The sequence below is a fragment of the Lucilia cuprina genome, chromosome 5, assembly GCF_022045245.1.
Source record: "Lucilia cuprina isolate Lc7/37 chromosome 5, ASM2204524v1, whole genome shotgun sequence".
Classification (NCBI taxonomy): Eukaryota; Metazoa; Arthropoda; class Insecta; order Diptera; family Calliphoridae; genus Lucilia; species Lucilia cuprina.
The window spans coordinates 36028750-36044394 of NC_060953.1; the positions used below are offsets into that span (position 1 = coordinate 36028750).

A 15645-nucleotide genomic window follows, 5' to 3' on the forward strand; every position below is an offset into this window, starting at 1 on the left:
CAGCCAAACTGCATTGACGCACGCACATTTACAATTTCATACGTTCGGATACGAATGTTGCGCGCACACACACACGCTCATATACATTTGGGTGCTTGATTGTTGATGCTTAAGAACGAACTTATTATCATTCAACATTCTGGCACTACTTTAACTGCTACTGCTGCTGTTTGCCATCATTTTTATTTTATTTTTTTTTTTGCTCATAAAGAGAAGAAAAACGTGAATAATTGCAAAAACTTGCAAATTTTCATTTAATTAAAATCCTTAATCAGCACAAAGTCATAAATTAAAAATAAAGTGAAAAAAGTTATTTTCAGTTGCTAAATACTGGAAAATAAAAGAGGCGTATTTTTGTTGTTTGTATTCTTTATTAATTTTATTTTAGTTTATTTTATTTATTTTTTTCCATTTAAAGTACACGAAACTGGCTAAAGAAATTGTTGTAATAATTCTATTCCATTTTAGTTCCAACTCATTATGATAGGACGATAACAGTACTGGCTGCATAGAGAAATATTATGATGATGATGACGATGCACTTAAATAAAATATTTTCTTTAGCTACTTGCAACATACTTTTTTCTTTAATATGTATTTATTTAATTATGATAGTATATAATTGTCTGTATTTGTATGCGGCTGGTTACGCATTCAACCAACTGTCTGCTGCCTGCTTGCAACAAATTTTGCTGCAAGCCAAGTTCGTTTTAAACCAGATGAAAAAAACTAAAGTTGCATGTGTGCGAAGTAACTGTGTAAATTAAATGTATTAAAAAGTTTTTATAAGATAAATTCTATTCCGTCCGCCCAATTTTAGCGATTCGCCCCTTTAACACATTGAATTTATTCCCGTACATTTTTACGAGTTCCGTCGTACCATCTCAATATGTTTCTACTTAATTTACTTGTATTTACGTTTATTTATTTAAATAGCGTAAATTAGAGGTGCACTCAAATATTAATTAATTAAGTTTTGTTTAATTTCTACTGCAATTTGTTTCAAGTTTTTTGATTAAAAAGGACACATGTACATTTTTTGGGAGTATTTATGAGTTTAATTTAAAGGGAATTATTCAAGTTATGACGTGCAAATGGATCGTAAATTATTTTGTTATACCCACCATCAAAAATGATGTGGGTATATTGATTTTGTCATTCCGTTTGTAACACATCGAAATATTGGTCATAGACATACAACATATATACTCTGGGTTCTCATTAAATTCTAAGTCGATCTAACCATGTCTGTCGGTCCGTCTGAATGAATGTCTGTTGAAAGCACGATAGAGTACGAATGGAAAGAGCTAGAGGGTTGAAATTTCACATCAATATTTCTTTTATGTAAAGTTTGTTTCGTATTGAAAATGAGCAATATCGGTCCACGTTTTGGGATAGCTCCCATAAAAGTAGCCCCTCGAAAAGCAGCTTTAACTGTCATAACTTCTTTAAAAATACGAATATAGCGTCTAGTCTATAGTCTAGTTTATAGTCTAGTCTATAGTCTAGTCTATAGTCTAGTCTATAGTCTAGTCTATAGTCTAGTCTATAGTCTAGTCTATAGTCTAGTCTATAGTCTAGTCTATAGTCTAGTTTATAGTCTAGTCTATAGTCTAGTCTATAGTCTATAGTCTAGTCTATGGTCTAGTTTATAGTCTAGTCTATAGACTAGTCTATGGTCTAGTCTATAGTCTAGTATATAGTGTAGTTTATATTCCAGTTAATTGTCTAATATAAAGTCTATCCTATAGTCTTGTCTGTAGTCCAGTCTATAGTCTAGTATATAGTGTAGTATATAGTCTAGTCTATAGTCTAGTCTTAAGTCTAGTCCACGAAATTATATCACAACACCATAAAATCATCAATTACTGAAGTCCCGCCAATTTCGTTTTCACAATTTCTCTGATTTTAAAAATGTTCTTATTGAAAATTATCATTAATTTTCTTTTTTCATTATCATATTGCAGTTTATACATGAGTATTTTCTACATATTTTTTTGTTTTTTTGCAAACAGTTTTGCTTGGTTACAGTTGAATGTATTGTGATAAATCATATTTCAAGGTTATGTCTGACCGGAAATTTTATTTGGTTGACAACTACAGGGGCTTCTTGTAAACAATACTGGAAAACTAGCTGCAAACATACAAACAAACGAATACGCACTAAATGCATACTCGTGTAAGTAAACTAAGTTAAACCTATTAATAGAATAGAAAAGAAAATAATCGAATGGCATTTTAAGTTAGTTGTTCAATTTGGTTGTAATATGTGGGGGTTTGCTCGCATTAGTAATTTAAAATAACTTATAATTGTTCCTAATTGTAAAATACATATTTACATATCTTTATAATTCGGGCTACCATTAATCTGAAGCATATAGTTCTAGATCAGTTGGTTTTAAAAAAATCTATTAAATTTAGGGTAACATATATTCGATACTTACCGATCGTTCTTGTTATTTTTGTTTAGTGCCAGTTACCTTTAACCTCTTAAACAGTGATAATTTCTACTTATATACAAATAACCATACTAATGTAATTGATTGTCTTATCTATTGTATGTGTGTCGGTTAGGCAAGTACAAGCGTACATTTTTGCTATATTTATTCTTTGTGTTTGAACCCGCCGAACGTAGTACCAAAGATACCAAGCCCCCAATGAAAATCCGCCAATTTATTATCGAAATATAAGAGATCTTCATGCAAGATACACTCATTTTTGTGCTAAATTCATGTGTACCAAGTCTTCCTAATAAAAGTCCGCCCATTTTTTCCGAAATATTCAAATTTATGTCAAAGTTCTTCCTACATAATTTTAAGAATCTATCTACAATAGTTATCTTGATAAATACATTTTTTAATTTATATGGGAAGTAACAGGCCCCAAAAATCTAGTCCGCCAATTTTAGACCAAATGTTTACATGGATGTCAAAGCTGTAATAGTTTCTTACATATATGAATAGTAATATTTAAACCGTATAAGGATTATCAACCCTCGGTTGATATTCCGAGGTTGGTATCTTGCCAGATTAAAATATTGAAGTATGTTCTTTCCATTGTTAAAATTTCATGTGAAAAATCGGTCCAGCAATTTCGCACACATTCATTTGTATGTATCTATTTAGAAGAAGATACATATAAACATACATACCCAACACAAACATCTATTACCAACTGAGTGTAAAAGGCTAAGTCTAAAATGTAGCATTTGAACTTGTTATTTTATACGGATATATCATTAGAGGCAAGTACATACCACAATCGCTTACAAGTAATTCGAGAAAGTAATGAATTAGAAAGTATTTATAAAACACATTATTAATAAGTCTTTACTAGACTTCTTCTATGTAATCTGGACGATTTGAAGTAGTCATTGAAAAGTGTGTTAATAAATAAGTGATTGTAACTGTAAGGCATTACCAAGAAAGGGCTTAAAATGCTAAAATCGTTATTTAAACAGAGTAATATCATTGTAACCAATTACTTACAACTAGTCGTCAATGCAATTGGTATGAAAAGTGTATACAGTTTCTTTAGCTTTGAGGAGAAGGTTATTTGATTACTTATATGTAATCAGAACTATATGTAGTTGTCATTGAATGGTTTGTTAATATGTAAGTGGTTGCAATTTAAATTTGCAAAATCGAAAGCGAACGCAATTGATTTTGGTTAAATTTAGCAATTAGTTTCAAAATTGCAACAAACATGATCAAATTTATCTATGAACAGATTTCTATTCAGAAATCATGTTGTAAAGTTTGGTGAAAATCAGCGTTCACAAAAGGTGCGAAATCTCAATGTAAAAAAGTACCATTTTAAATGACATTTTCTAGTTCTTTCATACAGACATGCATTTCGAGCTTCTTTTATTTAAACCATTGCGTCAGAATAGTTTTCTAGTTTTATTTTGGCCCCCATTATTCTCTCTCGCCGTGTGACCACATACAAATTAACCTTGTTTCTCATTCTGTGGTTTCATTTTTATTACCATTTTTGTTATATTGTGTTCTTTTTAAACATTTAACATTTTCTGTTTTGTATTATTTTTTCTTTTGTAATAAGCGTGTGTGTTCACTGGTGCTTAATAATTTCGTAAATAAGTACAATTTCATTTTCTCTCAGTTCGAATATTTGTTCATTTTGTTTTTGTTGCTTTGCAATTAAAACATGTTGTATTGGTATGCTATTTTTTGACGTTTTATACCCAACAAACAATATTAAGTGGAGTAAAGAATTTGCACTGGGAATTCCCTTATTACATTTTGAAATGCATATTTTTTTAGCTACAAAGTTTACAAGATTTTGTTAATAGATTTTAAATTAATTCTCAAACTATTTGCTGGGTTATGTCTGAGTGTATATCTTATATTTGTATTTTCTATGCTAAGACACTAGTATTTTATTGTATTACACTTTTAGTTTATAATTGTTGTTTTTGTTATTTTTATTGTTGTTGTTGCTTCATATAACTGTCATTGTTGGCGTAATGTTCATGCTGATGTCAATGGGGATGCGGTTTTTGTGAATTTGCATTTACTATTCACTCAAAAACCAAAACAAAACATTACTTGTCTGTACTTTAGAATAAAAACAAATTAGTTGACAGATCTCAAAAGGAATTAAAAAATACACGTCAAATGTATATACGTCATAGCAGAAATGCATATCGCGTTTTCTCTTGAGATTTGTAGCCCCACAGCAACTGAAGTCTACCTTGCATTAGCTTAAAGTCGTATTAGTTTCGGTAATATTTCTTTTCGTTAGTTTTCATCGATTTGGAGCAATCTATTCGAAGCGAAATTATCTTAGTCTGTACTCTTTTAGATTGGGGCAATACATGCTTTTCGTTTAATCAAAGTATAACTTTTATATGGGGCAGACCTGGTGTACGTTCAATCAAAAGGTTCTTAATAACTTGCCTTTAAAAATTCCTGTCATTAATCTTTAGTGTGAAACAAGAAAATTAAGAATTTAGAATATTCTACAAGAGTTAATAGTGGATCATTTGAGCTGTGTTTCTTCTGTCGATCAAGATCTAAAGACTAAAAGTATGTTTTTCTAAAGGCAGCTCAATCCTTTAGAAAAACATACTGATCTCAAAGTTTATCATCAAGTTTCGAAATATCGAAACATACCGTTTGAAAAATTCCCTTTTTTCCCATATTGTTGCTGATTTAATAACTTGGTTCTAAAATCAGTTATGAAATTTCTAAAATTAATCGACCGACAGTATCTATACTTCTCATTTTTCATGAATATACTATTGAACCTTTATTATTATAAGGTCCCGAATAGGGCCAAAACGGTGACTTTTCAAATTTTGGATTAGATATATCAAAAACCTGATTTGTTGTAGACATTCTGGGTCCATTCGAATTCAGCACAGCTCAATTCTTAGAAAAAATATGCTTCTCTCGGTTAAAGAGCAATAATATCGGATCCACCTGCTTTCACCCAAAAGGAACGTACATTTTGTAAATTTTTATTTAATTCTGATTCTGAATTTAGATATTAAAATCTTTGATCAAGTTTCGAATCAAATCTGACCTTGACAATACATTAAGTCCGAATCTCAATAATATTTATTCGGTTTTCTTCTTATGTTGGGGTGGGTCCATATACTTATTTTTGCTAAAACCATAAATAAGTTTCTCCTATGTTTAGCTGTCGTTTAAATACATCCCCCGGGAGCATGTTATCTTGATGGAAGACCATCAACTTGGTTATTGCAATCTTGGGGGAAGTAGGAGCTACCAGTGTCTTTAATCTGTTAGATTATAGACTGGTGATGATCAAATGTATCCTGGGCTTTTCCTTGGAATAATTTGACATGGGGTCGAATTATAGAATCACATACCCTTTGGGGTGAACGTTGTGGCTGTGTTTTAAACCTGAATGCTCGTAAAGAGAATGACCAGCATGGCAGATTTTTGAACCTCTTGTCCCTCTGTGTTGCATGTGGTGGCTGTGTTTTAAACCTAACGACTGATGCACAGAAAAATCTATAATTCATGATAAATTCGGTGCTGTTGCTTAGACAACAGTCATACAACAGATAGGACTAAGCTTTGGAAATGAGCTGGTTTTATATGTGTATGATACGGGATGAATGTAGAGTCGTGTACCAAGAGTGGGTCAGATGAAGGAGTCGTCTGCTGGGTTGAATATTGATCGATAAATAGTTTCTTATAGAGATAATACCATTGAATTTTCCTCCATAATCCATGAATGATCATTCATGCTGAGATAACAAATACCCCACAGAGGAGTGACTGTAAGCTTTGGAAATTAGCTGGTGTTATGTGTATATAGGGTATACTAAACTTTCCTCCTATAATTGAATCGTCTGCTGGGTTGAATACCGATGGATAAAAGGTTTCTTATAGAGGTAATACAATTGAATGATCATTGTCCATAACAGATTTTTTGTAGTGTGCTCTCTATATGAATGAACAAGTACTGAGCGCAATTGGTATAGGTACGCTTGTAGGTCCTGTTGCAGACTTAACAGAGACCATCCCATCTGCGTGGTTATAAACGTTTGGTTGAGGTTTTTGAATCCCGAAAGTTAAGTATCAGAGCAGCAATGGTCAGAGATAAGATAGCTCGAGAGTGTTTGTACATAGGCCGTTATACCCATGTACAAAACTTGCCCCCGGAATATAAGAAACACTATTTACCGCAGTATTTAGCAATCTCTTAACCGTTGCACTACAACTATTAGAAAAACAAATACCAAAACAGTTATTAGTTGTATATTTTAATATAACGTTTTAACTCTTTTAAGACTTTAAACACGAAGATATCGCAGATAAAAACAAACATTTAATAGTTTTAAGTTAATTTCTTTATTCTATAATAGAATGTGCAACCGAGTTTATGCATCAGAGAGCATTTTAAATGTGGTATTAAAAGTTCATCCTTAAACACACATCTTCAACCTTCTTCACTTTCAATGAATATACAATCAACACTCATACCTTTCTGCAGCTACAACTGAAAACCTTGCAATATTTATAGATTTTAATTAACATTTTTGCTTATTATATATAGTGTATGGTGTCACTAAAGTATAAGAAAGTAGTAGTACTGCTATTTACTATGTTAAAACAAAGTAATGCATACGGTATACAATTGGCATAGTTTCTTACTAAAATTAAGTCTAATATATAAAAATTCCCAGCTGCAGTACTGATCTAATATTTCTGTACAAAATATTTTAAGGAGACATTCTACTACACGGTGCTGGTGACATAATTAGCATGTGGTAATGCAGAGAGTGATTTACCAATAATGACGTTCACATATTTGTTTTAATAGTTTATGTTCTGAAATTCCAATTGAATAAAAAAAGAGCCATTTATCTAAAACTAGTTCCATGTACTACAGGGCTACTATTGTTGTAGTCGTTTCTACTACATACTTTTGCAGCTACTACTGTTTACTTTTGTTGTTATAGTTGTTGTTATTAGCTACTTAATTCAATTTGTTGATATTGTTGTTGCTGGCACTTTTTTTCATATTGTTGTTGTCTGTTGTCGCTGTTGTCATTACTGTTGTTGTAGTTATTGTTGTTGTTGTTGTTGTTGTGAAGACTGATGTGTGCTCATGTTATAACAACAATTATTGTAAATGTCACAAATTGCTATTGTAATTAGTAGTTATTTTGCATTGCATTTGTTTTACCAAAGTTGTTTCATTATTGTTGAAGTTTTTTGCTTTTTTATTGTTACTGTTATTGTTATTGTTAGTATTATTGTTATTTTTATTATGGTTGTGGTATTAAAATAAAATTTCAAAAAAAAAAATGTGTAAAGAACTCGAGAAATTTAAAACCTCATTGAATTTAACAAATAATGCTCATCATTATTTAATATCATGACAATTTTTTCATTTAATTTTTTTGCATTTTAATTTGCATAATAATTAAAATAGTCAATTGTTAAATCAATGTAGTCAATATGATCTGAATTGTCATATTTGTGATGATAGCAGTGCAGAACTTGTTGACATGAATATTGTAATATAAAATGTTCTTTAATGGCACTGAGAGAAAAATGTGCATTGCTTTTACTTATATTCTGGCGATATCTCAGACTCATGGAAACGGTGCACTCAGACTCATGGTAAGCACATGACGAGAAAACTGTCCACCAGTGATTCCAAACAATATGAGCATCCCATAGTGTGATTACGTCACATACCTTAGGACATTTAAAGCTAAGAGGTTTCAAATGAGATTGAAGTCTTCCAATTTACAAACTAAGCCTTCCAACTACAAAGTCATCCGATGTGGATATACGGAATTCAACAATGGAGAACAGTAAACAATTTCAGTATTGATCGTATAGACTAAACGCGGATACAGCCTAAGCGTTAATAGGGGAGGGGATGAATTTTTTCCTTTTTACCGAGAGCGTACCTGGGTGTCGGATAAGAGGTGGTGATGGACCATCTGTCCTCCTCCAGTTTTATTTTCACTCAAGCTGAGGGAGGACAGATTGTCCATCATTATATTCCCCTCGTACCAAGACAAAAAACAAACATGAAAATTAAAAAAAGATAAAAGTTATGGTCCAAGTACAAGCGGCAAGTTTTGATCTAGTTGCAAGTTACGTGTCGGTTTTATCCTACAATCGTGAGCAAAATACTACTACGGAGGTGGGTATCTTGGCCATCAAGTGTACAACATAGGGGTGAAAGAGAAGGATGTACACAGCCTTTAAATATAGGTGAGGGTTCCAACTCTGAATACTCAGATGATAATAACAACACCATTACAGCAAATCCCAAGAAAGAAGTAAAGCAAATGGTGAATAAGGTAAGTGATAGCATAGCTAAACTACCTATTACTAAGAAAAACTATCTGGAGCACAGAGGAAAATATTAAAAAAGACGCTTCAATTCCACGACACTCCTAAGGAAAAATCGGACTCTCTCACAAGATCTGAGCTAAAGAGAATCATGTCTCCCTAGGAGTTAACTCAGAATAAACCTAAGAAGAAAAAGAACTCCCTGTCTTCTAATACGCAGTCGAAGCCAAGCCACACTTCACTCAAAGGTACATCAAGTCGGAATCCTGCGATGAAGATTGACAACGCCAAGTCAGATATTTCGAAGATGTACACGTCGGCGAAACCAACCTCGAAAGTAAAGACATCTCAAAAGAAACCTCGAAAAACCAGGAAGGAGAAGCTAGACGGTGGAAAAGGAAAAGAGCCACTATCTTACGCCACACTTGCCAGAAGGAGACACCAAGGCGATCTCTGCTATGCAGTTTACGATGCCGGTAATCCCACCGGCAAAATTCCAATAGATCAGCATAGTTAGGTAAAAGAACCGGTGAACAATAAGACAGTGGACCACGCAATCGCTTTAAACAACTAATGGAAAGCGTGAGCTGTGAGTTCCTCCTCCTTGGGACGGCGCTAAGCTGGGATTAGCAAAGAAGAGTGAACTTCCGGTGCTCTTAAATTCCACTGCCTATATAAAACGATGGAACAGTAAACTGACTAATGAACGTATATTGGAAATTCTTGGAAGTCAAATTGCTGAGTTGGCCGTGAAAAATGGGATGTCTTTTAAAGGATACCTATTACAAATGAGGGAACTCTGTTTGTAATAGGTATCGACAAGAATTCCTTGGCTAGTCTTACCAAGAATTAATATTCAAAATTGGGAAGGTATCGATTGGAAGAGAAGATACTACAAGCCCCGAAAAGGACACTAAAAAACCTAAGAACATAAGTAGCCACTATTGTTAAAGTTGTGGAGTCAAATACTAAAATCGAGGAAGTTACCAATAACTCGCCAGAAGAAACTGCAGCTGCCCTTTTCATAATTAGAAAGGTACCAAAAGCGGCCCCGACAAGGACTCTAAAACACTCACGACGGTGCCCAAAGATCATTAGCAATTATTGGCAATATTGAGGAACCAAATCCTAAGATCGAGGAAATTGGAAAGGTGTCGATTAAACACAATACCGCATTGCAATCAGCCTACCCGAGGTAGTCAAGTCCAAAGGGTAAGGAGATAAAAGTCAACTCGACAGTTGACTTGATGACCACAATAGAAATTATCCAAATAAAAAAGAGAAAGACGGCTACGGACGCTCTGACGGCAAAAATTAACACAGGTAAAATACATATAGCTTTAATTCAGGAACCTTGGATGATTCGCAACAAGGTTTCCGAATTTAATTACGTAAATTTCAAACTTTTCTGCTAATACAGGATTTTGCCCGAGAACTTGTATCTTATGTCAAAAGAACTTATGTTATATTAGTGTAAACTGGGTGAACTTTCATTAGGGGGGCTTGAAACCAAAAATTCGTAAATCTGAGTATTTATTAAAGCTAAAATAGTCAAATCATCTAAGTAAACATTAAAATATATAAAAATGAGTTATCTGGGAAACTATTAGTACAAAGCACTTTAATACCCATGTGAACATTTGGAAAGAAAATGTGCGAACATTCATTAATAGGAATAACACCGGGATTATCTAGTAGCCAATAAAGATGGATATCGAAATATTGGTCTAAGACCAACATAAGAACCCAGCAAAAACTTACATTGAAACGTAATGAGATAAAAAGCTAAAATTTAAAACCTCTTTATTAGTTTTTTGAAGCATTTATTTAACACGGGGTATTGGAGGCAAGTACTTACTACACTAGCCTACAAATAACTACTTAAATAAGGATTTTAAAAGTTGTTTTGTTTTAAAGACAAACAAATCCCTAACACAAAATTCGAACCTGGACTTATTGTTCGTTAATCCGATATTCACCTCCAATAATGGTCTGTGCGTTCAAAATAAGTCATTACCAAGTTTTTTGCTGGGTATGTATTAAGACAAAAAAAATTTCTTCTTGGCACCCTGCTGTTTTCAAGGTCCTCTACTCTGTATTATTTCCATATTAATTATGACGATCGGTCTAGTAATTTCAGTGATATACAGAAAAAATGTTTTTTTTTCTTTCAAAATTGTTTTACTTTTCTCTCTACCACACGATCATGATTTTCCAGCCAATAGATGTGCGTGTTATTAATACATCTATTTGAAAATGTGCGTTTTCGTGAGACATTTTTCATTTACGTGTTATCAATTGTTTGAAACATTTGGTTGCCCATGAGAAATTAAGAATTATGTTGTCACTCTTAATTTTCCCCCACATAAACATTTTTGCAATATTGAAATTAAGCAACAAGAAAGATTTTTAGTGCAAAGAAAATATAATGTTACTTATAACGTAAGTATAACGATATACTGTAAATTGATAAAAAATCTTAACGGAATTGTAACTGTTGAAAGATGTTGACTATTATTTTATGTTGAAACTCTCTTTAATCATTCTCTGATAGTAGAGAAAAGCTTTCAAATAAGCTTTATTTTAAAAAGGAGTAAAAGCTCTCTTAAAACTTACCAAACTTGTGTAGAACGGCGTAGCACTTTCAACAGCTATACTCGGATAGGGATTTTGATCATTCGATGGATATGTTGAACCAAATACACTCATACCAACACCCGCCACCGGTGTAGCCGATGACAATCGTGAATAGGAACCCAATGTAGACAGTCTTGTTGAATTATTAGCATCATATTGACAAGAACATATAGTTTGTCCCGTAATGGGATCTGTAACCATGGGTCGCCCATTGTCACAACAATTGGATGATATAGCGGTAGCAGTGGCAGTCAAGGGATATGGATTGGAAGGATTCTCCACTGAACTACAGGCAGCCGTTGAGGTTGTTGTACTACCTAAGGCAGAGGTTTGTGAGACTGCATCCGGTGTTAGAGTACCCGCTGAACTGTCACTATTACTACTAGTTACACTATTATCAGCTCCAGCAGCGGGTGAGGGGCTGATAGATGAAGAAGTCGAGGTAAGTGTTGTGGCCGCTAAAGGTGATTGTACATTTGGATGACCGCTTGAGAGCAGATGACTGGATGTTAAAAACTGTAAGAAAAATGTATCATGATTATTGTTTAATTAAAAACAAAAAAAAAACAAAAAAAAACTTTTACTTTTTATTATATTTGTATGTAGTTAATTTATCATTATTATTTTTTTGGTTTAATGTTTTTGTTAATTCGCTGAAAACAACATCATGTAATGCATTTTAACAATAAAAAATACTAAATAACTTGTATTTCAAATACAACTCTGTTTCAGTGCTTCAATATATATATTTTTTCATATAAAATGCAATCGTTCGTTCCTATTTCGTATCTTAAAAGTTCATTACAATTTGATAGCGTGCTGAGAGATCATATGCATTATAAATACGTATATGAGTAGTTGAGTTACATAGATACACACTTACACATTTAGATAAAAATACAGTCTGAGTTGAGTAGTTTTTGCATGATACTTTTTTTTTTTTTTTTTTTTTTAAATGTTTTTTTGTTTTTATATGTGCACTTTGTTTTGTAACGTTTTATGAATTAATTAATTCATAATTTATTTTTATTACGGTGCAAATTGCAAATATAACTAAAACAACTTAACAAAAAACACAAAAAAACATACAACAATATGAAAGAAAATTCTTGTAAAAACATAAATTAATTGTACATCATTTATTTTGAAGCCTACCAAGACCACATGACTATTCGAACATTTGTTATTAACATTTATTCATACCACCATACAATGGATGTTGCTTCAAATTGTTGCGTTGTTTGTTTTTCAAAATAACTTTTTTAGAATCTTTTATCTCGAACCTTGACTGTGGTTTCTATTGTAGGTTTCTCTTTTAGGTACACCCTATAGCAAGTTGAAAAAGCAACAATCGACAATTAAGTTTAAAATTTCTGACATGAAGTCTGGCAAAGTCTGTATCATCCATAAGTATACAGCTAAGTTCCACTTATTCGATATTTAAAGTTAGTGTAAAAATCTATCCATTTAAGAACCTTAATTTGTATTCTAACGTTGACTTAGTACGTATTACTTCTAGCCGCATAAAAAGGTTGTAATACAAACAAGTAGGCCAACCATATAATACCCTACACCATGGGTATATTTTATATTTTTTCATAAAGAAACTTTTATGTTGAATTTTACCTTAATGCCAAAGTATTTAAGGAATTTATTTATAAAAAACATCAGCACAAACGTATAATACCCTCCCCACTATAGTGGTGTAGGGTATAAAAAGCATAGACCATTGGAAGGTAGCTATATATGTGAATCCAAATCTTGAAGGTGGTTTTTATATCCCACGTTTTTATAACATTATATGTATTTCAAAAAAAGAATTAAGCCATCCGTGCTTGAATCAATCCAAATTGGTTTCAATTTAAGCGCGATTTAAGCCTTTTTAGAATCAAAGTGATCTCAAAAAGTGCTTGATTTAATCAAGCATACAAAAATTACTATCAAAGTCTCTATTCTACAAGAAATATGATTAAATGTATCCTTGACCCCATCTGGGAATGATTTGACATGAAGTCGAAACAGGGATCCTCACAGTCTAGTACTACTAAACATGACTAACGCGCAGGTGTTCGCTTATAGTGATTCAACATTGGGTCGAACCAGAGAACCATACAATCTGACACCAAGAAAAACACAAGCGAAGGACAGAGTTTCGACTTTGTTTTGTCCCGGTTATTGATAGCTATGGTGGTGCTCAAACACATACTACCATAGTTTTATTTGTGTTGGTAAAGCAGCAGAGAACAGAATTCAATTCAAAATAAAAGTATACTAATAGCATGACTACAAACTATAAAGTATATGCTAACTGTCAAACATTTATTATGGACAGCCAGCTTTTGTCAAAGTCTATATATAAAAAACTGTTCTCCTACATTAATTCGGCTTCCTCAAAATTTTGTTGTTGTATTTCTGTGTGTCCTTTAAAAACGTCGAGCACAGACCTTGCTTCGACAAGTGCTGATCAGCAATTGATTTGATTTTGTTTTTCAAGTTGAGACCAAATCAACTGATATTGCTCATTATAAAAAGAAGAAGAATTAAATCTATAGTGTATGTGTATCAACTTAGCGTCAGCAGATTTTTCTTACCCTATTACGCGTGCTATGACATGATAATCTTGAGCTCCTCTAGTTTAAACATAAATTCGGTGAAAGATAATGACAATTAAAGAACTGATTCATGGTAAAGTCTATAGTTCGGGATATGTTATGAATATGTCAGGCATTATTCTAGATGATGAAAAGTATGCAGGGTGAACGGTGATGGATGAAAGCTATCTTATACAAGTGATACCATTGAAATTTCCTACCTTGTACGGGTATGTGTGTTCTCTGTAAGTAAAAAAAATCCATGGCTAATTTAATGGATTTCTGTTTCTGTCTAACGAATACGTTTCGGATGCTCACAGATGAGATAGCTCGAGTACTTTAGAAAAGTACTTGTATATGGACCAGCAGAACAATGTACAATTGCAGCACAAATGGGCAGCACACCCTATGGTTAAAAGAGTACAACCGTGAAATAAGGCCTTTACGGAGGTGTTCAGGTAAAGCTCTTCGATTTATATCCTCCCACACGCTTTACATTCGACTACATTCTGAACAAAGCCCGAATTGTTCATTCTAAGGAAGCTTCCAGCCCTACAGAAAGTGTATGCAAAAATAACACTATAAGATTGAGACAAACTTTTCAGACCTCATCTCCTAACATACGAATTGTTCTACAAAGATTTAAGAAGAGAAGCAGACTAGAAGATTCTTTTCTTAATCTCACATTGTACTCATAGTATTTTTATTTTCACTAAGTCTCTCTAAATAACCATAACTTAAACATCAACTAAGTCGTCACATATCCCACTAATCTTGCAACAATGTTTCTTCGGTTCACCAAATAGGTTTCCTAAATTTGTTTTGCTAATTTATTATATTACTGGTAACTATTTGTTTAAATCATTTACACATACACGTAAATATAAAATATTATTAAATACAAATACTAGCAAACGTATAGTAAATATTAATTGCATAATTTGCTATTTCGCACATAATTTAAACAAAATACTTTTAAATTTATGGTTTATAATTAAAATTTTAAAAGAAATGAAGAAAAAAACGTTAAAACATACAACGGTATATCTCTCTCATGTGAACCATATAAAAATTATGGCCAAAAATAACAACACAAACAACTACATCATCATCGTCAACTAAAAGGCATAAGAAAGGAAAATAGTAAACTAAATTTAAACACAACACGTTTCATAGACACTATAGCAACAACAAAAACAATAACAATTCGATTTAAGCCAAAATACTAGTAAAAACAACATTCAGCGCCAACCAACAACCACTTTAGAAATGTACAAGTACTTGCCAAAATACAAAACTACATACACTCACACACGGCAAGAGTAAGTTAATTTTAACATACTCACTCATTTACACGTGCATATATCAGGGATGAACTTATTGGTGTTTTCGCGGTACACTTTTTAGGCCCAAATGCTGAAAACTTATAAACGTTTAAATGACTGAGTTGGGTCATTATTATATATCCTGTTTTGTCCTTAATTATAACTGTTGTATTATGATGCAAATTTGTTATTCGACCTTGCTGGATAAAGTTGATAGAGCATTTTGTCTCTCCGTCGTTTTTATATTGAGACCCCTATTTTCAACGTACCTATTTAAGT

The 15645-nt window shown here is 32.7% G+C and overlaps 1 protein-coding gene across 1 annotated transcript in view; it reads right to left on the bottom strand.

Moving 5' to 3' along the window:
* LOC111685069 (homeobox protein caupolican-like) overlaps positions 1 to 15645 on the bottom strand; it is a 118838-nt gene that overhangs the window by 71323 nt on the left and 31870 nt on the right. The window contains exon 2 of the mRNA XM_046952902.1: positions 11430 to 11966. Within this exon, the coding sequence (XP_046808858.1) occupies positions 11430 to 11966 (537 nt within the window). The remainder of the gene's footprint in view (positions 1 to 11429; positions 11967 to 15645) is intronic.